General features: G+C 39.8%; 1 protein-coding gene and 1 long non-coding RNA gene across 2 annotated transcripts in view; one reads left to right on the top strand and one right to left on the bottom strand.

Moving 5' to 3' along the window:
- Positions 1 to 27,875, bottom strand: part of LOC144614258 (uncharacterized) — a 53,533-nt gene that overhangs the window by 4,977 nt on the left and 20,681 nt on the right. Inside the window, exons 9-14 of the mRNA XM_081794761.1 lie at positions 25,823 to 25,894; positions 21,908 to 21,979; positions 21,109 to 21,189; positions 10,316 to 10,387; positions 9,678 to 9,752; positions 1,515 to 1,633 (exon numbers count right to left, since the gene is read on the bottom strand). Of these exons, the coding sequence (XP_081650887.1) occupies positions 1,515 to 1,633; positions 9,678 to 9,752; positions 10,316 to 10,387; positions 21,109 to 21,189; positions 21,908 to 21,979; positions 25,823 to 25,894 (491 nt within the window). The remainder of the gene's footprint in view (positions 1 to 1,514; positions 1,634 to 9,677; positions 9,753 to 10,315; positions 10,388 to 21,108; positions 21,190 to 21,907; positions 21,980 to 25,822; positions 25,895 to 27,875) is intronic.
- On the top strand, positions 15,129 to 15,702 carry LOC145715137 (uncharacterized). Its single transcript, XR_014137151.1, has 2 exons — positions 15,129 to 15,175; positions 15,505 to 15,702. It is a non-coding gene; the product is annotated as an uncharacterized LOC145715137 (long non-coding RNA).

Raw genomic sequence — 27,875 nt, 5'->3', positions numbered from 1 at the left:
CGCTTGGTCCCTGCTCCCATATATCGCACCTCCCGTAACATAAGCTCTAGACAGAAAAAACTAAACACAAGACCCGCTAAGTCCACCCTGGTTCTTTGCTTAAATTTGGGCAGAGATGTGGGGTATAGGTTAAGAGATTTTCCAGCTATGAGAGAGATGCCACTGTGGGGCATTCAAAAAAATCAACGGAATGATACTTGAGGTTTTAAAATGCAGAAGGGATAAAGAAACTTTGGTCAAATGCCTACTTTGCTTTCATTTCCTTTCATTTCCAGATTTCTAGCTTTACTGAGAGAACCATCCAGAGCTTCCAACTACATGAAGGTCAAGCGTACAGCTTGTGTACACTGAACAGCACTGTGCAGCTGGGTTTTTCCAGAAGAATTAAAAGTATTTTTAGTGGTGCTGGTGAGAGTCGGAGGAGGAGGTGATAAAGGTCACGAGAGAGGAGGAGCAGCGGGCTGGCGGAGCGCCCAAAACGGGAGAGGAGACTCGAGTGCTAGGCTAAGGCACCTCTGATCTCATTTTTCCTCGCCTGTCAAAGGAGATAAAAAAAAAAAAATGCCTATTCTGCCCACCTCTAAGGGAGAAGGGAGTAAGATAATTGGTAAAACATTGTTTTGGAAAATAAGCAACACCACTTATAGAAGTAGCAAAGTGTAATTTATGCTGTGCCCTAGACCATTGACAGGGACCCATATTCAAGCTATCCAGGTGCAAAAGCACATTTTGGAAGTCACCAAGTTAGTGCCAATAAAACCTAAGAACAGAAAAATACCTAAAAGCACCTGTGTTTTGGATAGAAAAGCTTAAGATTCAGAACAAGAGTTGGACAGCCCAAGAATAGAAGAGCCCTCTCATCTGTTAGAACGGTTGGGTAGCAGCTTCTGGTTAGGGCACAGAAACACAGAGGCTCCAAATAAAACTTTTTCAGAAATCAGCATCACTTGTACTCTTACACACTTATAAAAACAACAAAATAAACAAAAAGGTATCTCCACCTGTCCTATAAGACAAAGGGCACCTGAGACCTAACGCACGTAAAATCAGCTTATAAGCTGTGATGTACTATGTGAACAGGTTTTCATTTGGGGGTGGGTAGTTGACTTAATAATGTAACTGAGAATCTGACTTTTCACAAAGGAATAGTTCTTAGAAATTTAGGGATCTGAACTCTGAATGAGTAAAAATAATGCAATGACATCATTAGTTTAAAAATTTACCATTGTTAGGGTGCCTGGGTGGCCCAGTCAGTTAAGCATCCGACTTTGGCTCAGGTCATGATATCACAGTTCAGCCCCGCATGGGGCTTGCTGCTGTCAGTGTAGAGCCTGCTTCGGATTCTCTGTCCCCCTCACTCACTCTCTGCCCCCTCCCAGCTCACGCACGTGCATGCTCTCTCTCTCAAAAATGAATAAACATTAAAAAAAATTATCATTGTTGATTAAAAATAAAAGTTAAACCACAAATAAAATAAAAATTTACAAATTTATCATCAGGCAATTAGGACTTACCACAACGTGTGCCATTTGTCAGACATGCACTGTCACAATGTAGCTTGACTGTCTTACAGACAACCTCAATAGTATTTTTAAATTGGCAGAGACAGCAGGCCATACGGCTAGGTAAAATCCTATAAATGGAAACACAGACAATTAAATTAGTGGTAAAGGAGTTACTCGAGTAGGTAGAAGAGGCGGGCCAAAGTCATCACAGGGCTGTGCAAAAAGGAATTCTTGAGGCACATGGCCTGGATGGTTGGGTAGGGACCAGTTGGCCAACTGCTGCTCTTGAATATTATAAATACACAGATAGAAGGACAGAGGTGCCCAACGGAAAGGTAAGGATGACATGGGGTATGGTACCCTTAGAATGAGATAGAGATTAGAACTGGGTGACACTGATCAGTAGTTTAATACACAGGTAACTCCTTCCAAGCCAAAAGTCTCACTTCGGGTTGAGAGCACACAGAAAGAGGGTAGACTTCTAAGAGTTTGAATAAATCTGAAATATGGCCCATACTGAGGATAAAAAGCAATCAACTTTGGCTCAGGTCATAATCTCGTGGTTCATGGGTTTGAGCCCCACATCAGGCTCTGTGCTGAGAGCTCGGAGTCTGGAACCTGCTTCAGATTTAACTTCCTCTCTCTCTACCCCTTTCCTGATCACTCTCTGTGTCTTAAAAATAAACAAATGTTAAATTTTTTTTTTAAAAAAGCAATCAATCAAAAACTAATCCATAATCTACACAAATGCTACAATTAGCAGACAAGGGCATTTAAAAAAGTTATTATAACAGTATTTCATATATGGAAAAAACCCCATGCCTCTCCTTAACTCAATGAATTGTGCAACAACTTCAAGTGGCCTAATATATGTATACTTAGAGTCCACGAAGGAGAGGAGATATAAAAAAAATTTGAAAAACTAATAGCCCCCACATTTCCAAATAAGTAAACCCTATAAACTCACAAATCCAGCAAGGTCAATGAAATCTGAGCACAACATGGATTAAACTACATGTTTAGTTTAATCCATTAAACACGGATAAAACTACACCACGGCACATGATAATCAAACTGGTCAAAGCCAGCGATAAAGAGCAAATCTTAAAAGCAGCCAAAGGAACAAAACCACACATGACACACAGAGCAACAAAGATATAACAATGACAACATATTTCTTGTTGGAAATAATGTAAGCCAGAACTCGGTGGGGCAACATCTTTCAAGCAGTGAAAAGGAGAGGGGGACCAAATAGCTATCAAGCTAGAATTCTATACCCAAATCTTTCAAAAATAAAAGCAAGACAGACTATCTGAGACATACAAGAGCTGGAAGAATTCATCATTAGCAGGCTTACACTGTAGAAATGCCAAAGGAAGTATTTTTTTAAATGTTTATTTGAGAGACAGAGAGAGAGGGCACGTGCAGTATGCGTGTGCAAGGGGGAAAGAGCACTGAGGAGACAGAGAATCCCAAGCAAAGCCCAACGCGGGACTTGAGCTCACAAACTGTGAGATTATGACCTGAGCCAAAATCAAGAGTTGGATGCTTAACTGACTGAGCCACCCAGGTGCCCCTAAAGAAAGTATTTTTAAGCAGAAGGAAAAGGATAGCAGACGGAAATGTGGATCCACACAAAGGAATGAAGAACATTAGAACTGGTAACTATATAGGTTATGATTTCACTTCACTATATGTATGTATATCATTTCACTATATGATTTCACTTATATGTAGAATCTCAGAAAAAAACAAACAAACAAGGGGTGCCTGGATGGGCTAAGTCGATGAAGCATCCTACTCTTGATTTCGGCTCAGGATCTCAGGGTCGTGAGATCGAGCCCTGTGTCAGGCTCCACACTCAGCATGGATTAGATTAAGATTCTCTTAAGATTCTCTCTCTCTCTCTCTCTCTCTCTCTCTCTCTCTCTCTCTCCTCTGCCCCTCTCCCCAACTTGTACACTCTGTCTCTAAAATTAAAAAAAAAATACACCAAAAACCATAAGATACCTAGGAATAAACCTAATCAAAGAGGTAAAAGATCTGTATGCTGAAAACAATAGAACGCTTATGAAAATAAATTGAAGAAGACAGAAAGAAATGGAAAAACATCCCATGCTCAAGGATTGGAAGAACAAATATTGTTAAAATGTCTATACTACTCAAAGCAAACTACACATTCAATTCAATCCCTATCAAACACCAGTATTTTTCACAGAGCGAGAACAAACAATTCTAAAAGTTGTATGGAACAAGAAAAGACCCCGAATTATAATGTTGGGAAAAAACAAACAAACAAAGCTGGAGGCATCATGATTCTGGACTTCAAACTGTATTACAAAGCTGGAATCATCAAGACAGTGTGGTACTGCACAAAAACAGACACATAGATCAATAGAATAGAATAGAGAACCGAGAAATGGAGCCACAAATATATGGTCAACTAATCTTCGATAAAGCAGAATATCCAGTGGAAAAAAGATAGTCTTCGCAATAAATGGTGTTGGGAAAACTGGACCGTAACGTGCAGAAGAATGAAACTAAACCACTTTTTTACACCATACACAAAAATAAATTCAAAATGGATGAAAGACCTAAATGTGAGACGGGAAACCATCAAAATCCTAGAGGAGAACACAGGCAGAAACCTCTTTGATCTCAGCTAAAGCAACTTCTTACTAGAGACATGTCTCCAGAGGCAAGGGAAACAAAAGTACAAATGAACTACTGAGGAGTGCCTGGGTGGCTTAGCGGGTTGAATGCCTGACTCTTGGTGTTGGCTCAGGTCGTGATCTCAGGGTCGTGGATTGAATCCCGCATCAGGATTCTCTCTCCACTTGAGATTCTCTCTCTCCCTCTCTCTCTGCTCCCCCCCATGCATACATGTATGTGTGTGTCCATGTTCTTAATTAATTAATTAATTAATAGGGGCACCTGGGTGGCTCAGTTGGTTAAGTATCTGACTTGGCTCAGATCATGATCTTACAGTTCGTGAGTCTGAGCCCCGTGTCAGGCTCTGTGCTGACAGCTTGGAGCCTGGAGCCTGCTTCAGATTCTGTGTCTCCCTCTCTCTCTCTGCCCCTCCCCTGCTTGCACTCTGTCTCTCTCTCTCAAAAATAAACATAAACAAACAAACAAACAAACATTTTTTTTAATGAATTATTGGGACCTCATCAAGATAAAAACCTTCTGGGGCACCTGGGTGTCTCAGTCGGTTAAGCTTCTGACTTCAGCTCAGGTCATAATCTCACGGTTTGTGAGCTCGAGTTCCGCATCGACTCTCTGTTGACAGTGCGGAGCCTGCTCAGATCCTCTGTCTCCCTCACTCTCTGCCCCTACCCCACTCTTGTGCTCTCTCTCTCAAAAATAAACATCCATGAAAAAAAGATAAAAAGCTGTACAGCAAAGGAAACAATCAACAAAATTAAAAGGCAACTGATGAAATGGGAGAACATATTTGCAAATGACATAATCTGATAAAGGGCTAGTATCCAAAATATATAAAGGACTCAACACCCAAAAAATCAAATACATAATCCAGTTAAGAAAAGGGCAGAAGACATGAATAGACAGTTTTTCAAAGAAGACATCCAGAAGGCTAACAGACACATGAAAAGATGCTCAATATCACTCATCATCAAGGAAATACAAATCAAAATCACAATGAGATACCACCTCACATGTGTCAGAATGGCTAAAATTAATAACTCAGGAAACAACAGATGTGGAGAAAGGGGAACCCTTCTGCGCTGCTGGTGGGAATGCAAACTGCTGTAGCCACTCTGGAAAACAGTATGGAGGTTTTTAAAAAGTTAAAAATAGAACTACCCTACAACCCAGCAATTGTACTACTAGGCATTTAACCAAAGGATACAAAAATGCTGATTTGAAGGGGCATGTGCACCCAATGTTTATAGCAGCACTATCAACAATAGCCAAAGTATGGAAAGAGCCCAAATGTCCATTGATGGATGAATGGATGAAAGATGTGGTATATATATACAATGGAGTATTACTTGGCAATCAAAAAGAATGAAATCTTGCCGTTTGCAACTACATGGATGGAACTGGAGGGTATTACGCTAAGTGAAATTAGTCAGTGAAAGACAAAAATCCTATCACTTCACTCATATGAGGACTTTAAGAGACAAAACAGATGAACATAGGGAAGGGAAACAAAAATAATGTAAGAACAGGGAGGGGGACAAAACAGAAGAGCCTCATAAATATGGAAAACAAACTGAGGGTTACTGGAGGGGTTGTGGGAGGGGGGATGGGCTAAATGGGTAAGGGGCACTAAGGACTCTACTCCTGAAATCATTGTTGCACTATATGCTAACTAATTTGGATGTAAATTTTAAAAAATAAAAAATAAAACAAGGTAAAAAATAAACAAAAAATAAACAAAAAACCAAATGAATGAATAAACAGCAACAAAAAAGAGAAAACACTTGTAAATACGGAGAACAAACTGGGGATATGGACAAAATGAGTGAAAAGGGTTAAGAGGTACCAACTTGCAGTTATAAAATAAATAAGTCACCAGATGAAAAGTACAGCATAGGGAATATAGTCAATAATACTGTAATATACTTATTGTGGTGAGCATTTCATAATGTATATAATTGATCACTGTGTTGTGAGCATTTCATAATGTATATAAAAGATCACTGTGTTGTACACCTGAAACTAATTTAATATTACATGATCTAGGGGCGCCTGGGTGGCGCAGTCGGTTAAGCGTCCGACTTCAGCCAGGTCACGATCTCGCGGTCCGTGAGTTCGAGCCCCGCGTCAGGCTCTGGGCTGATGGCTCAGAGCCTGGAGCCTGTTTCCGATTCTGTGTCTCCCTCTCTCTCTGTCCCTCCCCCGTTCATGCTCTGTCTCTCTCTGTCCCAAAAATAAAAAAAAAAAAAAAAAAAATATTACATGATCTATATATACTTCAATAAAAGAGATAATTGAGGGGCACCCAGGTGGCTCAGTCAGTTAAGCATCTGACTTCAGCTCAGGTCATGATCTCATAGTCTGTGATTTCAGGCCCCACATCAGGCTCTGTGTCTACAGCTCAGAGCCTGGAGCCTGCTTCAGATTCTGTGTCTCCCTCTCTCTCTGCCCCTCCCCCACTTGCACTCTGTCTCTCTCAAAAATACAAAAATAAAAAAAGATAACTGACTATTTAAACAAAAAAAATAATATGGTGTGCTAAAAGTAAAATGTATGAAAACAATAGCACAAAGGTCAGGAGGGGAACAATGGAAGTACACTATTTATTGTAAGGTTCTTATACTATTCATGAAATCATATAATATCATTTGAAGATAGACTGTGATAAGTTAAACATGAACACTACAAACCATTAAACAGCTACTAAAATAACAAAACCTGAGTTGTAACTATTTATCCCCCCACCAAAAAATAATAAAACGTACTAAATCAACCCAAGAGCAGGAAGAAGAAGAAAAAGAAAAAGAAAAGAAACAAAGAACAGATGGGATACATAGAAAAGAGTAGACAGTAGCTTTAAATGTAAGCATATAAATAATTACATTAAATATAAATGGTATAATCACCTAATTAAAAGATAGAGTTGTCATACTGGATAAAAAAGCAAAAGCCAACTATATGCTGTCTATAAGATTCATCTTCAATACAAAGATATAAGTAGGTTAAAAATATGGAAGAAATTATGCTTTGCTAACACTAATCAAACGAAACCTTGAGTGGCTATATTTACTATAGGACAAAGTCAATTTCAAAGCAAAGATATTACCAGGGATAAATGAGGTTATTCCATTGTGATAGAAATGTCAACTATTAGAAAAGACATAACTTAAGAATTTATGTATCTGATAATAGAACTTCCAAATATATTAAGGAGAATAGGAAAGAGAGACACATAAGCACTCAATTATAGTTGGAGATTTCAATATCCCTCTCTCAATAATTGACAGAAAAAATATATAGAAAATGAGTAATGATACATCAGACTTGAAAAATACTACCAACCTACTTGACCTAGTTGACATTTATAGAATACTCCACACCAAATCAGCAGACTACATATTTTCTTTCAAGTGGACACATAATATTTATCAAAATAGGCCATATTCTCATCTATTACCAGAATTCATTGGCTATAAAACAAGCCTCAATAAATTTAAAAGGATTTCAGTCATCCAACATATTGTTCTGTGACCACAATGGAATTAAATAACAAATTAACAGATCTGTAAAATCTCCAAATATTTAGAAACTAACCAACACACTCCTAAGTAACCCTATTGGTCAAATAAGTCAAAATGGATATTAGAAACTATTTTGTACCAACTGAAACTGAAAACACAACATGTCAACATGTGGGATGTTGCTCATATAGTATTCATCTTCCCCAGTGTCCACTTTTAAGAAACTAGAAAAAGAAAAGGAAATTCATCACTGAGTAAGGAGAGAAAATGGAATGATAAAGATCAAAGCAGAAATTTTTGAAAAGGAAAACAAAAATAGAGAAGTCAGTGTAATGAAAAGGCACTTTTTAGAGAAGATAAGTAAAACTGATAAACTTCTGGCCAGATTTATCAAGAAAAGACAAGAGAAGACCAAATTATCAATATCAAAAATGAGAGGAATGACATCACTACAATTCTACAGATACTAAAAGGATAATAAGGGATTATTATAAAATACTTTATGTCAATAACTTCAAGATGAAATAGATTCCCTGAAAGACATGAACTACTCAAAAAAATAAAGTATGTAATTTAAGTAGCACTATTACAAAAATAAAATCTGTAGTTTAACACTTTCTCACAAAGAAAGCTTCAAGCCCACATGGCTTCACTGGTGAATTCTAGCAAACATTTAAGGAAAAAATAATGCCAATTCTGCACAAACAGTACTAGAGAATTGAAGAGAGGGGAATACTTCCCAACTCAATTTTAAGGCCAACATTCACCTTATGAAAAATAGATAAAGACATTAGAAGAAAGGATAGATAGAAGATCTCATATACTGCTGGCTGGAATGCAAAATGGTACATCCACTTTAGAAAACAGGTAAGCAGTTTCTTAAAAAGTTAAATATACACTCAGCATATGATGTAGCAATCCTGCCATTAGGTATTTTACCACCTCCCCCCTCCCCCAATGAAAACATATGCTCACACGAAGACCTGCATGTAAGTGTTTTAAGCAAATTTATTCGTAAAGGCCAAAAAGCTAGAAACAACTCAAATGCCCATTAACTGATGAATGCATAAACAAACTGGTATATCCTCACAACTGCAATACTACTCGGCAATAAAAAGGAAATGAACTACTGACATGTGCAAAAACATGGATGAGTCTCTGGGGTGCCTGGGTGGCTCAGTCACATAAGTGACCGACTTTGGCTCAGGCCATGATCTCATGTTCCGCAGGTTCATGTCCTGTATTGGGCTCTGCGCTGACAGAGCCTGGAGCCTGCTTCGGGTTCTGTGTCTCTCTCTCTCTCTCTCTCTGCCCCTCTCCTGCTTATGCTCTCTGTTTCTCAAAAATAAATAAACGTTAAAAAAGTTAAAAAAAAAAAACATGGATGAATCTCAAAAGGATTATGCTGAAAGGAACCAATCACAGAAGACTGCATACTGTATGATTTCATTTATTTATTTTTTTTAATGTTCATTTATTTTTGAGAGAGAGAGAGAGATGGAGTGCAAGTGGGGAAGGGGTAGAGAGACAGGGAGACACAGAATCTGAAGCAGGCTCCAGGCTCTGAGCTGTCAGGACAGAGTCCGATGCAGGGCTTGAACTCACAGACCGCGAGATCATGACCTGAGCTGAAGTCGGACGCTTAACTGCCTGAGCCACCCAGGTGCCCCTGGTATGATTTCATTTATAAGACACTGTGGAAAAGGCAAAACTATAGGGACAAAAATTAGGTTGGTGGTTGCCAGGGCTGGTGGTGAGAAAAGGGGATTGGCTGCAAAGGCACATAGGGGCCTTTTGGGGTGACAGAAATGTTCTACGTCTCAAATGTGGTGGTGGTTACATAACTACACGTTTGTCAAAACTCATCAAACTGTATGCTTAAAAAGAGCAAATTTTATACCTCAATAAATCTGACTTAAGAAAACAATAAAACAAATCTAAGTAAACAACTAAGTGAAAATACACATAAGAAAAATCAACTTACAGTGTTTCCAATTCAAGGGTCATCATGAGGAGGCTCTCAACTGTTGTAAGTGACACCTGTGTTGATCCCATGTCTCTGAAGGAGAAAGCCCAAACATGCGTGATTTGAACCCAAGGATAAAAATTCTGTACCTAAAAAGATACTTAACAACATGTGATTACTTCAATTCTGGCTTCTTTGTCAAGTCAGCTCAAGAGTTTTCTTGCTATGGACAATAATTTCAGAAAGCTCCCAATGAAGACATTTTATGTGCATCATCAAATTAATCACCTTGGTGCTCAACAGTACAATCCTTTTTACTCTTATCCTCATTTTCATTCTCAGTTGCATCCACCTCTCTTGATTAGTCTTTTTTTCTTTTAATATACACCTTACTCCACTTTCCACTTTGAGATAAATGGTATTTCTACCTACATCTACAAGTCCCATGTCTGTTATGTGTTCTTCAATACTACTCCTTCCTCTGCAGGCTATCTTGCCCATATACGTGTTTTCTTTGCTAATAATGCTTATTTCAATAACCCAGTTAAAATTTAAATTACGACTTTTTAACCAAAACGCAAAATACTTAATCTTTTGATGACAACAAAAAAGATCAGAAATCATCTCATGAGCCATGAGATTGTTGCAATACTTACAAATATTTTAATGCTGGCAACTTAAAAAGATAGGAATCTTCAACAGTTGACAGAGGGTTACGACTGATAATTCTGAAAAATGCAATGGAATTAAAATTATCTGCATTTCCAGTAATGACTACCATGAAAGTTTATGTTCATTTTGGGGGTATGGAACTGGAAGGTGAAAACTAATCATTTTCTGCCTTTGCCTATAAATCACCCTTAGATTCTGTAAAGCACTCTTCCTTTGGGAACTACCCAGCTCTCTGGACGATAAAGTGGAGAACAGAAAGAGGAAAAAAAATTTTTTTTTTTTACGTGGACAGCAAAGCAAAGATATGCCAAAGAACTTTTTGGGCTGAAAATCCTAGAAGTGACTATGCTGGTAGGAAGCCCAGGCTCTGTAGGAAAGACTGTTTCTAGTGTCCTCTATAATTCTAGGTGCTTTTCCTTTATCTCTAGAAATGTAAAAAATTCCACAGTTTAAAACACCCGGTTAAAGACAAAAATAGGACCAATTCCTCAGTTTGGGGGCCAAAGACAAAGGGATTAATCTAAGAGGAAATGGTGAAAGCTATACCCCCACCATGTGTATTCTCCTATGACAGCCTTTGTTAGGTGGCATATGATCCCGTTTCCTTATCCATCTCCTGGACTGCCAGCTCCTTGAGGGCAGGGACCATGCTCTATTGTCATTTTTGTCCCTGTGCCTGACAGAGTGCTTGTTATTTACTAGTTACTTAGTGAAGGCTTGTTGAATAAATAACATTTTGTCACTGTTTGACACAAGTTTTTATTCCAAAATGCCGAGTAGATTTTCTTCTCAGTTCTTTACAGCAAAAATAAAGTGAAGGAAACAGGAAGAAAGAAAAGAAAATCTGCCTTTAGGTTGACTCTGCTCAAGAATCATCACTGTACTTTTGCAAAATTATAAGGATAATCATCACAACCAATACTATTGAGCTATAGGGCATCTGTGATCAGCATTTCACATTTAAACCTCACAATAACCTTATGTGATAGATACATCATTACCCCATTTTACAAGTGAGGAAACTGAAGTACAGAGAGGTTGTATAATTTGTCCCAGTTTGTCAAGCCAGTCAAGAAGCAGAGCTGGAATCTGAACTCAGTTCTGACTCCAAAGCCTGTATTTAACTTGTATGAAAAAAAAAGGGGGTTTAAAATAGCCGTTACCTTAAACTTAACTTTGAGAGCATTAAATATAGAAACACTTTGCTGAACTTCATCTCTCCATCTGGGAGAGCTTCTCTAAGAATTACATTTTCTATTTTTATTCCTTTCCTCTAATCATCTCCCATGATTAAGTATTTAATTAGCCTGTGATCATTGAGACTTTAGAGATTTCATTTTTTATTTTTGTATTCTATTTTTTGAGAGAGAGAGTACAAGAGTATGAGTGAAGGAGAGGCAGAGGAAGAGAGAGAGAGAGAATCCCAAGCAGGCTCCATGCCCAGTGCAGAGCCTGACATGGGGCTTGATCCCATGACCGCAAGATCATGACCTGAGCCGAAATCAAGAGTCAGGCAGTTAACTGAGCCACCCAGGTGCCCTGAGACTTTAGACATTTTAAAGCCCTGTTACAGGTGAATCAGTGAAAATGAGAAAGGAAGGACGTCTGAAAATTCATCCTTCCGTAAAAGCAACAACAACAACAAAAAACTAGCAAAAATGGTCAAAATCAACTTTCTCAGAACTTTGGAAATTTTAACCAATGGGCTTGCAGCAACCCGGAGAGCATTTATTAAAGAAAAAATTACTAATTTCTATGAGAACAGTGAGCTCTGTTGTTTTAACTTGTCCTCAACCTCTGCTCTCCATCGTGATGGTAGCCTTAAAAATTGCCCACATCCCAGGGGAACAGAATGGAGCTCAAGTTCCTTAAAGCCTCATTCCCAAGGAACAAACTGTCATTGTTTTACCTGTCTAGTGGGGTCCCTAAAAAACTTCACTTGAAAGCCTTGCCCTTGACCTCACTGAGAACTGCACAGTGCTAAAATAGCCTCTTCCCAAGGGGCATTTTTTGAAAACAATTATAGATAAATGTTTTAATCTGGCAGCTATGTGAGGCAATTGATAACAAGACAAAAAATAGCCTAAACAAAAAGCCTAAAAGGAAAAAGCTGAGAAATGAGATGTCCATAGGGACTTTGAAATGCTCCAACATCTTCCTGGGTAACTAGAAGACCACAAGACATATTCCTGGGAATGTAGAAAAAAAACCTTAGCACTAATAAATGAGTTCAGCAAGGTTACAGGACACAAGACCAATATGTAAAAATTAGCTTTATTTCTATACATCAGCAATGACTATTCCAAAAATGAAATTAGGAAAACAATTCCATGTATAACAGTACTCAAAAGAACAAAATACTTAGGAAAACATTTAACCAAAGAAGTGCAAGAATCACACTAAAAACCACAAAACGTTGTTGAAAGAAATTAAAGAAGATTGAAATAAATGTAAAGATATGCCATGTTCACGGATCAGAAGACAATAGTGTTAAAATGGCACTATACCCCAAATTGAACTGTGGTTTCAGTATAATCCCTATCCAAACCCCAACTGACTTCTTTCCAAAAATTGGCAAGCTAATTCTAAAATCTGTATGTCAATTCAAGGGACCGAGAATAGCCAAAATGATCTTTTTTTTAAAAAAAAAAAAGTTTATCTATTCATTTTGAGAGACAGCGAGCATACACACCCGTGCAGAAGAGCAAACATGAGCGAGTGTGAGTGGGGAAAAGTGTGAGCAGGGGAGGGGCAGAGGGAGAAGGAGAGGGAGCATCCCAAGCAGGCTCCATGCTGTCAGTGCAGATTGCAACACGGGGTTCCATCTCACAAACCATGAGGTCATGACCTGAGCTGAAATCAAGAGCCGGCCACTTAACCAACTGAGCTACCCGGGTGCTCCAAAACGATTTTGACACAGAACAACAAAATGGGAAGACTCACACGCCCTGGTTTCAAAACCTACTTCAAAACTACAGTAATCACGGTGTGGTACTGGCAAAAGAACAGACATGTAAGTTGATGGAACAGAACTGACAGTCCAGGAACAAATCCTCACATTTATGGCCCACTGATTTTCAACAAGGGTGCCAACACCATTCAACGTGGGAAGACTAGTCTTTTCAAATGATGCTGGGACAACCGTATATCCCCATACCAAATAATGTAGTTGGATTCCTACACTTCACACCATATATAAATATTAACTCAAAATGAGTCAAAGACCTAGAAGGAAGAGCTCAAGCTATAAAACTCTCAGGAGAGAAATCTTTATGACCTTGGATTTAGGCGACGGTTTCTTAGACATGACACAAAAAGCACAACAAACCAAAGGAAAAATAGATAAACTGGACTTTATTTAAAAATAAAAAAACAACCCAAAACTATCATATGTCTGATACAAGTCTAGTATCCAGAACATCCAGAATATATAAAGAACTCTTAAAACTCAGTGAAAAGACGAATAATCAAATGTTTAAATGGGTAAAGGATTTGAAGAGACATTTCGCCAAAGAAAATACATGAATGGCCAATAAGCACATGAAAAGATGCTCAATGTCTTAGGTCATTAGGGAAATATAAATCAAAGCTACAATGAGATACTACTCTACACTCACTAAGATGGCTATGATCGAACAGAGAGACAATGATAAGTGGTAGCAAGATTTGGGGAAACCAGAATCTTCATACATTGGTGGGAATGTAAAATGGTGTAGTCACTGTGGAAAACAGTTCGGCAGTTCCTCAAAAGGGTTAAATATAGAGTTACTACATGACCCAGCAATTCCACTCTTAGGTATGTACCCAAGAGAATTAAAAACATATGACCACACAAAAACTTGTACATGAATACTCATAGCAGCATTATTCACAATAGCCAAAAAGTCAAAATAATCCAAATGTCCAATAACTCACGAATGGATGAACAAAATGTGACTGGAGCACCTGGGTGGCTCAGTCGGTTAAGCATCTGACTTTGGCTCAGGTCGTCATCTCACAGTTCATGAGTTCGAGCTCTACATCAGGCTCTGTGGTTTTGGATCCTCTGTCCCCCTCTCTCTCTGCCGCTTCCCCGCTTGTGTGTGCGCTCTCTTTCAAAAATAAATAAACATTAAAAAAAGGAATGAAGTACTGAAACATGCTACAACCGGATAAATCTTGAAGCCAACAAGCCATGTGAAAGAAACTAGACACACATTTCTATGAAATGTCCAGAATAGGCAAATCCATAGGGGCAGAAGGTAAATTAGTTGTTGCCAGGGGCCTGGGAGGAGGGGGGAATGGGGAGTAAAGGCTGATGGGTATGGTATTTCTTTCGAGGGGGGCAATGACAATGTTCTGGAATTAGCAGTGATTATTGTCTATCAAAGTATACCATTGGACTATATACTTTATAATGTTGCATATTCTATTATGCGGACTATATCTCAATTTGAAGAAAAAAAAAAAGAACCATGTTGTGATAAATAGAGAACCAGTTGCCAGAAGATCAAACATGTTAGTAGGTGGAGAAAAGGGGAGCGAAGATTCAAACTCTTCCACAACGGAGGTCAGAGGGAGTTAGCGGTGCGGCTGGGAGCCATGCATTTTTGTTCTTGCCTTGGAAACTCCCCTATTCTTCCTATTCCAGCCCCTTCTTCTACGTTTTTTCAGGCCCATTAACATGTCGGGTTTGTGTAACACTAGTTAATATCCAGTCAGACAATGTTATGAAGAGAAAGAACGTGAGTGTCACATGTCTGGTTAAACACAGTTCCTCAACCTTGAGGCTCCGAATGTCCTTTGGCTTTGAAAACATAAAAATGGCATTAATACCTACAAGCTTACTGGCGGGCTCTGTGCAAGTAACCTCTTCCACGTGTGTGTCTTCCCCTGCCCACTTCTCCCCGCCCCTGCTCCCCCCCCCCCCCCCGCTCCCTATTAAGAAAAACTATGAAGAATTATGCAGCCAAAACAATTTAGTAGTTTGTTATCCTTCCCCCCAACTATCTCAGTGCTCTACCCCCACTGTCCCCCCCTCTTTCCTGGTAGCTCACCCATGGCCTTATACCCATCGGCTCGGTGCTTCCTCTTACCCAGGCAGCCCTCCTGCTCAGATGAATGCCCTGTGTTTATCTGTAGTGAAAACAAAATACAGGCCACTCCAAGTTATCCTATCTCCTCCTGTCTTTAGTGCCGCCTTCTCTTCATGGAGCTATTGTGCCTGAGCCAAGGGGAGAATGAGAACTGACCCGACAGGTTACATCTGCTGGACCGACAGCAATTGTCTTTCCACAGACTGCGATACGAACGAACGGTGGACGCTGCACTAGACATCATCTCCATTTCCGTTCAATTCCCTCATTTTACAGATAAAACGTGTGCTGACTCAGTCTATTGGCTTTTGGATATTCGTGGGCTTATCTTTATGGGAGTAAAACATAACAACAGTTATCCTCAAAGACTGTCTCATAATCAAAGTTGAAGAAATACTGTTCTAGATATTTTTTTGTTTTTTAAAAAACTCTATCTTATTTGAAGAGGAAAACTCAAGTATTTTTGCAAAAGCTTTCCGTTGCAGAGCAACGGGACAGACTAAAGGTAGCTCACAAAATAAGGGAACATTTCTTACGTGTTATTTTTTTTTTCTCCAAATTCTTCTACAGAGGTCCAGACAGATGGGCTACGTTTCCTTTCTATTAACTGAGGAGACAGAGAAGACTTGAGGACTGAAGCTTGTCACCACTGTCCTGAATGTACTGAAATCCTAACAGCTTTGGCTGAAAAAATGTCCAAAGCAGGCAGTGAAAATACATTTCAAATAGGACAGACTCCAAACTCTCTATGCTGGAATCCCAAGGCATGGAGGGAAAACTGGCTCCTTGGAGGAAAGCAGTTGAAGAAATAAGTAGAGTGATCTAGACCCTATTCCAGTATGTTTGAAGTACTTGGGGATAGAATAACCCCTTTCCTTTATTCATCTACATAGGTCCATGAGCCATGAGAACATGACTCCCCATGCGAAGCTCCTCAATACAAGACATCTAACGGCATCACGTAGATCCTCTCTCAGGGGTTGGGCGGGGGGAGGGGCGAAGCCTAAAGAATCTGAAATGGTGAGCCCATGTTTTAATTCAAGTTCTGAGAACAGCCTTGAAGAGGAGTTTCTGGCAGTGAGGAACAGCCCAAGAAGCAAGGGCCCCGGAATCAGGCAGACCTAGGTCTGAATTCTGGCTGTCACTTCCTGGTGAAGGGACTTAAGTAACGAACGTCTCCGAGTCTTTTTAGCAGCATTTACCTCATAAGGCAACTTGAGGATTAAAGGAAAGAGCATGTGCAAAGCACCTAGCATAAGGCTGGGCACAGAGTGGGTGCCTAGCAGTGACGATGTGATATTTGCACCAGGCGGTGAGCAGGAAGCCTGGGGATGCCCATAGGTGGCATGGCCAGGAGCTCCCGAAGCATAGGGAAAAGGAGCTCCCTGCTCGAAAGGTCCTATTCCAGTGAGAAGCTGACTCCAAGGGACGACGCCCAAAAGGCCGGTTGTCATTCAGGTCCTACCTAGTGCCAGGGAATGCGGAATTGTATTACTCGCGAAGCTTCTTAAGTGGTTCTGTCACTTATTGACAGTGTGAACCTAGGCAAGTCACCCGATGTCTCTGAGTTTCAACTTCCTCATCCCCGAAATGAGGATGATACTACCTGTATCACAAGAGTTGCTGGAAAAACGAAAATGAAGTGGCGTGTGAGGGGCCACGTCCGGAGCATTTCCCACGTGCCAGGCTCTATTCTAAGAGTTTAAGACACACTGTCTTACTTGCAGCACAAGCGAAAGGTCTTAGCGTAGTGCCAGAGCGCAGTAAATACCTAACAGAGGTAGGTATTAAAGAAATGATATGGGGCAGAGGAGCAACTACCATGCTTCCCAGAGAAAGAAGATGCCTTGGCATATACGTGGGAAGAATCAGAGGCAGCTGGGAGAAGAAAAGTAACAGTTGGGTATGACTATCGCAAAGCTTCTGAACTACCACACACGGAAAATAATAAAAGTTACCCTAAATCACCCCAAAAGGACAGCCCTGAGTTGTCATCTTCATCCTTAACGTTGATGCCTTTCTGAATCTGAGAAGAAGCTGCCAGGATTTCCAGTACGTACCAAAAAGCGATGACAATATCCTGAAGTGTGTCAACTTGTGTGGGCACGCAGCCGTCTAAAAGGAAGCAGATGCCGGTTGACTGGGGGAGCGTTAGGGCGTCAATGTGACTGCGGCTCGACTTTGCCTTCAGAGGGTGGCCACACCTACCTCAACGATATTGTCAACAATAATTCAAAAGGGGTAAGGCTTAGATTTTCCTTATTCTCCCTTAGAGCTTATGTTCTTGGCACAATACTGATGCGCCACAGACGAGCCAGCATGTGAATGTGCTCTATCCCGATAAGGTACAGCCTTTCTACATCGTAGAGTCCTTCGGCTTCTAAACTCATGGAGCTCGTACTGTTAGAAGCAATGAAGTGAATTTTTTAAAATAAGCCATCGGTCTGCACCTGTGTAGGTGAATGAAGGAGAAGCACTTTAAAGTCAGGAAAAAAAAAAGTATACTTAACATTTAGGATTATCAACCACTGTTGGTTTTCCATAATATATTTCATTCCTGATTTCATCTGAAAGAAATAGGATTATTACTACCATTCAAAAAGTGGTACCTTATTAATAAACTCTTGGCATGGCTTTGAGGTGGATTTCAGATTCAAAATAGACTTTACCACACCGCTAACGTGTTCACTCAGTGTTTATCAATAACTTAAGAGGCTTCATTCAAAAAACTTACTGAGATAGAATTACCTGAAACCCAGGGGTGTATCGAGGCCTTGTAGGGTCTGAACCTCATCTACTTTGGGAAATCCTGCCTCATCAAAACATGCAAAATTATGCGTACAGGAACTGCGAGGGTCCCTCCCAAGACTTTGGAAGGGGCCTATGTAAGTGAGAAGACCTGAAGTTTAAGCTTCAGTCAGTTCAAGATAAATCCACCTCAGCTGGGGCCCAAAAGGTTTACAAACTTATTTAATGCTGGAGAAAATATTGTTTCAACTTATAAACACCCCAGTAATTAAGTCACATAGGTAATAACGTGACTGAATTCACGGGATGGCATCTCCCTTGCGCATGCTCTCTTTCTCTCAGAATAAATAAATAAACGTTAAAAAGAAAAAAGAAAAGAAAAGTTTGGCCCCAAACAAGGAGCCCAACCTCCAATACACACTTACTGTACTGTGATAATTTTTTGGAAGTTAACTGTGAATTCGTTTTAGTAGTACAGCTCTATTCAAACCACATTGAAAGGGCGGGCCTACGCCGGCTGACTCCATCTTGTTCTGTGTCCTTCACCTTGACCACACCTCCTCCCCTTGGGTAACCCCCCCCCCCCCACCTGCCTAACAGCACTCTTCCCCAGGACCCTTCCCCAGCCAATCAGCTGAGGCCACAGCCATTACCTCACCAACTGCCCCTAGGCCCCCATAAAACCTTTGTCCTTTTGAAACTGGCTCTCTCTCCCCGGTATCTCACCTCTGCATCAGTGCAGGTAGGGGATTGAGCTCGAGCTAGCTCGAATAAAGGCTCTTTTGCTTTTACATCGGACTCGGCTCCCTGGCGGTATTTGGGGATCACGAATTCTGGGCATAACACACATGACATGAGTATTAATTTATTCTCAATACCAGCTAGCTCTGGTTCTTTAATTACCTTTTTCTGTCATGTAAGATCGATGAGGGAGCATGAGGCAAGTTGAGGGCAAGATACAAGTTAGCACATGCCCCCGCCCCAGGTGGGATATGTGTGATTCTGGCTGCTCGAGGACAAAGGAAAGGAAAGAAAACAAATGGTTAACTGATAAGAGATCTCAGTCGGGCAAGATAGGAGTTTCCATCAGTTTACAAATATCTTAGTAAATTACAAGAAAAAGGCAATCTTATCAATAGCCTAATCGCCAGAAACCTACAGAATCAGCTTCCTGGAGCCCCCACATCACCCCTCCATAGTGATATGGGGAACAAAGGCAAGAAGGAAATCTCAGGTAAAATTAAATTTCCTTATAACCTGCAGCCTATTGACAGATACTTGAGGCAGGCAAATAAAATATTTCTCCAGGAACTCCCTACTGTCTTAATGCTTTGCTAGAGGGAAAAACAACCTTAGCTTGACAATAGCAAGGCCTCTGGTGTCTTAGGAGTCCTCTTTCACATATCACAGTCCCTCTGGAGACTTCCCTTTTGACTTGACCTCCCAATTCCATAGCATATAACCTGTCACTCTTCACAACCCCAGCGCAGTTCTTTCTGCCCACGGTCCTGTCCCTGTGCTTTAATAAAATCACCTTTTTGCACCAAAGACATGTTCAAGAATTCTTTCTTGGCCGTCGGCTCCCGACTCCCCACCATCTCCCCAAAACTTCATCAAGATGAACGTGGAAACTCAACACAAGCAAGTTGTTGCCTTTTCCACAACAAATCTTTTCTATTCCACAACCATCCCCTACTTTGTCACCCCCTAGCTCGTTACCCTGCTGCACTGATGCCAGCATGGCTCACATACGTTTTCCCATCAACGGCCATCTTTTTCTCCTTCCAGTATGAAAGATTCTTGGGGACAGTCCCTGTGTATTCTTTGTACCCCCAGTACTTAGTACACTGTCGACATAGAGTGCGCGTGGCACTGAGTGTTTTTCAATGAATTCATTCATTGTTATCAACGGATTCCACCCTATTTTGTCCTGTATTGCCTACCTAACTATGAAATTCAGATTCTTCGAAGAGACTCTCGGTGTTATAAGATGCTTAGTAGAGGTGGTGAGTTTTAAGACATTATATTGACACCACTAAAACCTCTTGGTGGAGAAACTCAATGAGCCCGTTCTCTGGCATGCCGGCAAAACAAAAAACTGACCCTCAGTATTCTTTCCCCAAGTTAGGCATCAGCAAATTAATGAGAGGAGAGAGGAGGCCCCTGCTCTTGGGCACCCGCAGGAACTTACTCCAGCTCCGGACACACCGTAAACACTTTCATCTAACGGAAGATAAGCTGTGAAATCGGATTTCTGAACCACAAGACAGTAAGACAGTCTTTTCCAGCGTCTGCTTTAGAGGAGGGTCTTCAACCTTGAGTCTAAAAATCCCCCTCAGGCCACTGAACATGTCCAGTATGATTTGCTTTTTTACAGAGAAATCACAGAATTTTCCGGCTGAAAGGGAATAACATACTTCTTAATTGAAGAGTGGTCAGGAAAGAAAACACATGGAGAGCAGTGCCCTGTGGCAGGCATTCAGGAGTTCTTTCTGCTTTCCTGATGGCTCAAGAAGCACCCACACCTTTTGCTGCCTGGAGAACTCTGTGCTAAACTTAGTTCTTTGAAGTTCTCTTTTGCATAGGAAACTTGCACATGAGCAGGAATCAAAGTTAAATTCAAAAGTGGATTTCAAGGACCATGCACACCTTGGGGAAGCATCACTGTCACGAATTCCCATGATAATACTGACTTGGGTGTTACTTGCTTGGGGCTTTCATTGCCCACACAAAGCTGGGTATGAGGGAGGGCAGAGAGTGCCATTTAGGAGTTAAGACAAGTCTCTTGGCCTCTTTGTACCTTAGTTTCCTCATTTGAAAAAAAAATGGATTTTAAGACCTACTTTCCAGAATTCATACTGGGTTTATTAACACACACCTAACCAATCACTGTATGATATTTTTACATGTAGTTTTTTTTTTTTTTACATGTATTCATTTTCTATTTCACTTACAGCTTGTGTAAAAACGGCATTCCATGCCAGGCCTGAAATGTTCCAAAGCTCAGTTCGGTGAGTAAATTGCAACCAAGATTTCTACACACACACACACACACACAAAAACAAGACAAACAAAGAGAAAAAAAAGATATTCTTTCAGAATATTTATCCTTTGGCAGTGATTCTAATTTATAGATAATGAAACATAACCACAATACTCTCTCCATACACTAAAGAAATCTCACTAGGAAAGATACTTGCCTTTTTAAAAAAATATTTGCATGAAAGATTTATACTTTCATGTTTATACATGTGGTGCATTAGATACAAATCAGTAAATGCTCAATAAATACTTGTGTTAAGTAAGTATTTTTTTCTAGAGAAGTAAGTTTATTTCTCTAGAAAAACGTTTCACAACTTTAGCACTGTTGAGATTTATGGTTGGATAATCTTTGTTATGGGGGGGGGGGGGTGCTGCCCTGTGAACTGTAGGGTGTGACAGCAGCCCTGGCCTCCACCCACTAGATGCCAGGAGCACATCTACAGTCTGACAATCAAAAATGTCTCCAGACACTACCAAGTGTCACCTGGATGCAAAATCACCCTGGCAGAGAACTGCTGCTCTAGAACGATTCACTCTGATCTCTATAATAACTCTCACACCAAACTTTGCCACAGACAAAAAAAGATTTGCTACATAATTTTAGTAGCTTTCGACTAATAAAGGTTCATTCATTCCAAATGAATAACAAAGAGGTTTACAATTAAGTTTAATACAAATTCCAAATATAATGAAATTATATTTGTAACTTACATAAACTTCAAAAAAGGTAGTGATTCAAATGTACGTCTTTCAATAGATTGTATTTTATTGCAGGATAAATCTCTAGGAAAAGGAAAAGGAAAATATTGCCTCAATTAGCTATAAGATATCTAATTAGTAGGATGGTAGTATTGAATAAGTAGCTTTTGGCTAAACTCTGAGTATTAGGAATTGTTAATTGAACCTTCCAGAGCCCCTAACCCTGTCCTCACCTTTCTTAAGAGTCTCACCTTTGTGATCTTCATACATAAAATATACAACTATAGATCTTGATAGATCTTGGAAGTAATGTTTCCTGAGAGCAGAAGAATTGATTAAATGACTGTTTGTGGCCTCATCAATTTCTAAATTATGAGCTCAAAGTTGTGATCGCCACATATAATTTCTAACATTAAAAGGGATATTCTCACATTAGCACACCTTCCTGGTTTAGTTCTACTTCTTGACACCAAGTCAATACCAGAAGAGGTAAAAGATACCTTTTCATTTAACTTGAAAAGAAGTTACTCCTCTAATCAATACCTAACTTTGAACGAACTCAGAATTATATTATCATATTAATAGAAATTTATTTTTGGTTGTACGTTGCCTAAACGGTCTATGAATTTATCAATTGCTTCAGCTGCAAGTGGGGCCAACAAAAAAACAACACGGTCCTGGATTTTTATTTGGAAACACCCATTCTTGATTATGGTTGACCCTCTTATTTCCATGGATTTCAGCCGAGTCCCTCACTTTCCACCTACATGGGTACCACCATCTTCTGACTGGCATTTTCATCTCTGGTCTCTCCCATTCTAATCTATACTGCACACAGTCACCAGATTAATTCTCCAGGAGTGGTTCTCAAATATCAGAGTCACTTGGGAACTTACTCAAGATGCACATTCTCAGCTCTACTCTGGACTGAGTGAATCAGGAACTGTGGAGGTGGAACCTGTGTTCTGACAAGGCCTCCCGGTGACCCTGGTGCAGTCTAAAGTTTGTCCTAGAGCACTGCTGTGATAACACGGTAGCCTGGCATATCATCCAAGGCCTTCAAAATCCTAAATCCGGCTCTAGTTTCCTACTCTACAGATACCAAAGAAATTTCTCCTGCATTTTGCCTTTCACTCACTCTATCTTGCAAGCATATTCTTCCCAAGATGTCTATCTGATGATACGTCATAGCCATTCAAGGTTCTGTTCAAACAGTATTTCTCTAGTAACTTCCCTGATCCAACTTGAAGTCTTCCCCCCCCTTCTGTGTTCCAAAAACAACTTATACTTCTCATTGCCCAAATCCATTTCTTCCCCTCCCCCTCTCCTCCTCCTCCTTCTCCTTCTTTTAATTTTTTAAAGTAGACTCCACGCCCAACCTGGGGCTTGAACTCACGACCCTGAGATCAAGAGTCGCATGCTCTACTGACTCAGCCGGTCAGGTGCCCCAATTTCTTCTTAATATAGTTATTCTGGCATTCCATTTCCTCTGGGCATAAACTCCATGAAAGTATGGACTAGTCTTGCTCATCTGCGTTGTCTACTGTGTTTAAAACTGATGCATGGACAAAGAACAAACTCAAATATTTATAAAATAAATTAACAGCTGGGTAGTGAGTAGAAGGAGCAAAACGACTGAAAAGAAATGTGGTTTTACGACTTTGTGGCTCCCTCTTCTGCACTTTGTCAGTGCTTCATCATCCATTTAGTGCTTAGGCATTATGGTTTAAGCTTCTGTTTATTTTCCCTGTGAAATCATGAGTTCCTACAAGGGTGGGAAGCCTGTCTTAACCATCTGCGTGCCTATGGTACTGGGCATAGGGCCTGTCACATTCTTTTTTAGGTTTGATTCACATTTTTTTTGAATAAATGAATGAGAACACTTCACCTGACATGAAATAATTGGCTTACAAAGTACCTCATAGTAGAAATAATGAAAGGCCCTATCCATTGCGCAGTTTGTCTCTTTTGGTTTTCTCCAAACTGTGTTTGTAACGTTTGGAGCCCAGATGGCAGAGGTAGCCAAGAAGACCAATACAAAGTGGTTGTCCCCTAAGACTTGGAAGGTTTGATAATTTGAAGGGCTATTTTTAGTGTCATATGAGATTCTTTTTACTCACTACCCTTAAGCCTTCCACATTTGCAAGAAGAATCTATTTTCTAAAGCATATCATTAATAAGGATTAATGAGGGGCACCTGGATGGCTTAGTCGATTGAGCATCTGACTTCGTTCGGTTCAGGTCATGATCTCACTGCTCATGAATTCGAGCCCTGCATCAGGCTCTGGGCCAACAGCTCAGAGACTGAAGCCTGCTTCGGATTCTGTGTCTCCCTCTCTCTCTGTGCCTACCCTGCTCATACTCTGTCTCTCTCTCTCTCAAAAATAAATAAACATTAAAAAAATTTTTTAAAAAGGATTAATGAAATACACAGCTTTGCATGGCATGGACAAAGAATAAACACTGAACCTCCATAGCAAAGAACATTAGTATCTCTGTATGTCTAATGTACAGAGATATATGCAAACATTTCTTCCTTGACAATGAGGCTGGAGAGATGTTTATTCTGTAATTAGCGAAGTTAGAGGCATTTCTGATGTTTGTTTAGTGTAAACATTTCTAACTATACCACTTAACCATCATTATATTTTTAAAGATTTCATTTTTTTTAAGTAATCTCTATACCTAACATGGGGCTCTAACCTACAACCTCGAGATCAAGAGTTGCAGACTCTAATGACTGAGACAGCCACGTGCCCCTTAGCCATCATTTTTTTAATGTTTATTTATTTTTGAGAGAGACAGAGCATGAGTGGGGGAGGGGCAGAGAGAGAGGGAGACAGAATCTGAAACAGGCTCCGGGCTCTGAGCTGTCAGCACAGAGCCCGACACGGGGCTCGAACCCACAAACTGTGAGATCACGACCTGAGTCAAAGTCGGACGCCCAACCAACTGAGCCACCCAGGAGCCCCAACCCCTTAACCATCATTTTAAACATCTATTTTTATGGTGGCATAAGAATTTCCACACTGATCACAGGAATCTACTCCTGAAGCCAAGTGCACATTGTATGTTAGCTAACTTAACAATAAATGACATAAAAAATAATAATAAAAAAATAAACTAATAAAATTTCCCACACTGAAATCCTTAATCTCTTAATAATTTAATATGTACTTGGTAATACTGCTTACATAATTCACCTGCTTAGTTAAATATTTAATATTTAAATATTTAATTTAGATTAAATTATTTAAAAATTCTGGGTTAATGGCATTCAAATTAATGTAAGTGTTCTATATTTTCTTGTCTTGTAGGTGACAATTTGAGGTTAACTTCAATTCCTCTCATTTTACTAAGCCAACTTTTTCAAACCTTTTCTGTAAAGGCCAGACAGTAAATATTTTAGGCTTTGCAGGCCATATACGGTCTCTGTCACATATTCTCTGTTTCTTTCTCTTCTTTTCTCTGTTACAGCCCTTTAAGAACATGAAAATCATTCTGAACTCATAGGTTGTATCAAGACAGACCATACACAGGATTTGATCCATGGGCCATAAATAATAAATATAAATAAAAGCAGATGGTATATGAACACTTACATAACAAGGTTCATATGGGTGTCCATAATTGCTCAGACTTCATTACCCCTTTTCCTCTACAACTGAAGGGCTTTTTCCTATATCTTGTCTATAAAATTAAAAAGTTGAAAATGCATAGGAGGTATTTAATGCTAGAGATGGGCTGGGTCCCCACAGACTTACAGAGTTATAGAATTTAATAGAGAGAATTATAGAATTCCACTATAGAGAATTATAGAATTCTACTGTTAGAAGAAATTGTTGCAATTATCCAATTTGAACCCTGTATTTTTTAATAAATAATATAACTAAAAACTCATAATAAATGATGAACTGATTAACTTACAAATACTGGAGGGATAGCAGGCCTTCAAATGTGTCTTTATGTAATTCGGTCAGATAATTGTCCCTGAGAATTCTGCAAAATGAAAAGGTCATTTCTGGGTCAAAATGCAAAATAACTACAACTATTTGCTACACAGGACCGCTAGATGTGAGAGAAACCTGGGTAATGGTGCCACCAAATACACTAATTCTTATTTAATGTAGGGATGGTGATCTCTGCTGTTTGATTCAAATCTTTTCTTCTCACATACTCCTTTGTCTCTCTCTCTCTCTCTCTCTCTCTCTCTCTCTCTCTCACACACACACACACACACACACACACACACACACCCCTATCCACTCTTCACACCAAAATGTACATTTAATGCCTACTCTCTGGATCACAAAATCTCTGTTAGAACCCAGCCCTGAGTGGCAAAAACATGGACAGAACTGCCACTTCCTCCTCTCTTTTCCCAAATTTTATTGTGGAAGCCCTATTTATAACCATATCAGTGCTACAAGTAAAGCCATCTAATTTTTTTCCCCAACTAAAAAATATCTGTGAGAACTAAAAATGTGCATAAAATGCACATAACATAAATGCTCAGTTTAATAAGTATAGAGTAAATACCCGTGTAACACTATTTGTTCATTCTACTGTTGGTGGATACTAGATTTTTCTAATTTTTAGTTATTATAAACAGTGCTGCTTTGGACATTTTTCTGTTTATATCCTAGTACACATTTGCCTAAGTTTCTCCAGGATTTAACAGGGGTACAAAATTGTCTTCCTAAGAGGTTGTGCTATTTCAAGCTGGCAGATTGAAACATGCCAAGTCTCTACCAAACTCCAAACTCCACCAAAGTCCCTAAGGATGATTAGAAAAGATACAATTAGAAAATCCACAACCTTAGCTCAAAGCCAAGGGAGTAGCTCTACAAACACTCCCCACCAGAAATGCCTTGGAGCCACCTACAGGGTGATTAGCTGGGATACTGCAGTAGGACCAAGGACAGCACATCAAGCCCACATCCTTCCTCCTTGGATCTGGCAGCAAAGGGTGTTTTCTTCCAGGCAGGAGCCATTGGTGTTAGAAGGGGGCAGGGTCCCAGAACCCTGGAGGAAGGGTATACACTCTGACTAGCCATTAGAAGTCACCTCCCACCTCTTCTTTAACTCTCAGGGGGACCTGTCACCAATAACAAGCCCCGTGGTTCATTTCACCTCTTCCTTAGGACCAGAAAACAGAAGCAAGTCAAATCTCAACTACAAAGATAAATTGCACTCAGGAATGACCAAATGGAGTGAGAAAGCCAATTCTATTCAGGACAGAAAATAAAAAACAAATATAACAGCTTATAGTCAATGACACAGTTAACAGAGAAAACACAAAAGGATTTGAGAATACCAACATTAATGGGGCACCTGCGTGGCTCAGTCGGTTAAGCATCCGACTTCGGCTCAGGTTGCAGTCCATGGGTTCAAGCCCTGCACTGGGCTCTGTGCTGAAGCTCAGAGCCTGGAGCCTGCTTCCGATTCTGTGTCTCCCTCTTTCTCTGCCCCTCCCCAACTTGCACTCTGTCTCTCTCTCTCTCTCTCTCTCTCTCTCTCAAAAATGAACAGTATAAAAAATGTAGAATAGCATCATTAATATATCCTCAGACAGAGGTAAACAGTACATCTAATAAAAAGAACCAACTCAAGATTATATGAATGAAAAGTATTATCATTAGTAAAAAACTCAGTCTATGAGCAGCAGAAACGGTCGTTGAATAAATTAGAAAACTTGAGAGATCTGGCCACTGATTTCTTACCAATACTTGAAATTCTATGTATTTATTATATTTACATATTTGTTTTTATATTATATATTTGTAAACCCCTTGACAAGTGGGATATTTGGTCAGTTTTGTTCTTGGGCTTATATCCCTGGCATGTAAAACAGTTCCTGGGACATAGGAGATGCTCCATAAATATTTGTTGAATGAATTCAGAAAGTGACAGGTATCAATTTGCAAATATACTACTTTTAATTAAAACAAATCATTCATTTATCATCATTTATGAGAAT

The sequence above is a fragment of the Panthera onca genome (genome assembly GCF_046562875.1).
Source record: "Panthera onca isolate mPanOnc1 chromosome E1 unlocalized genomic scaffold, mPanOnc1 haplotype 2 h2.Chr16_ul_2, whole genome shotgun sequence".
In the NCBI taxonomy this organism is placed as follows: Eukaryota; Metazoa; Chordata; class Mammalia; order Carnivora; family Felidae; genus Panthera; species Panthera onca.
Note: the sequence above shows the minus strand (reverse complement) of the source record. Positions and strands in the feature narration are given on the sequence as shown.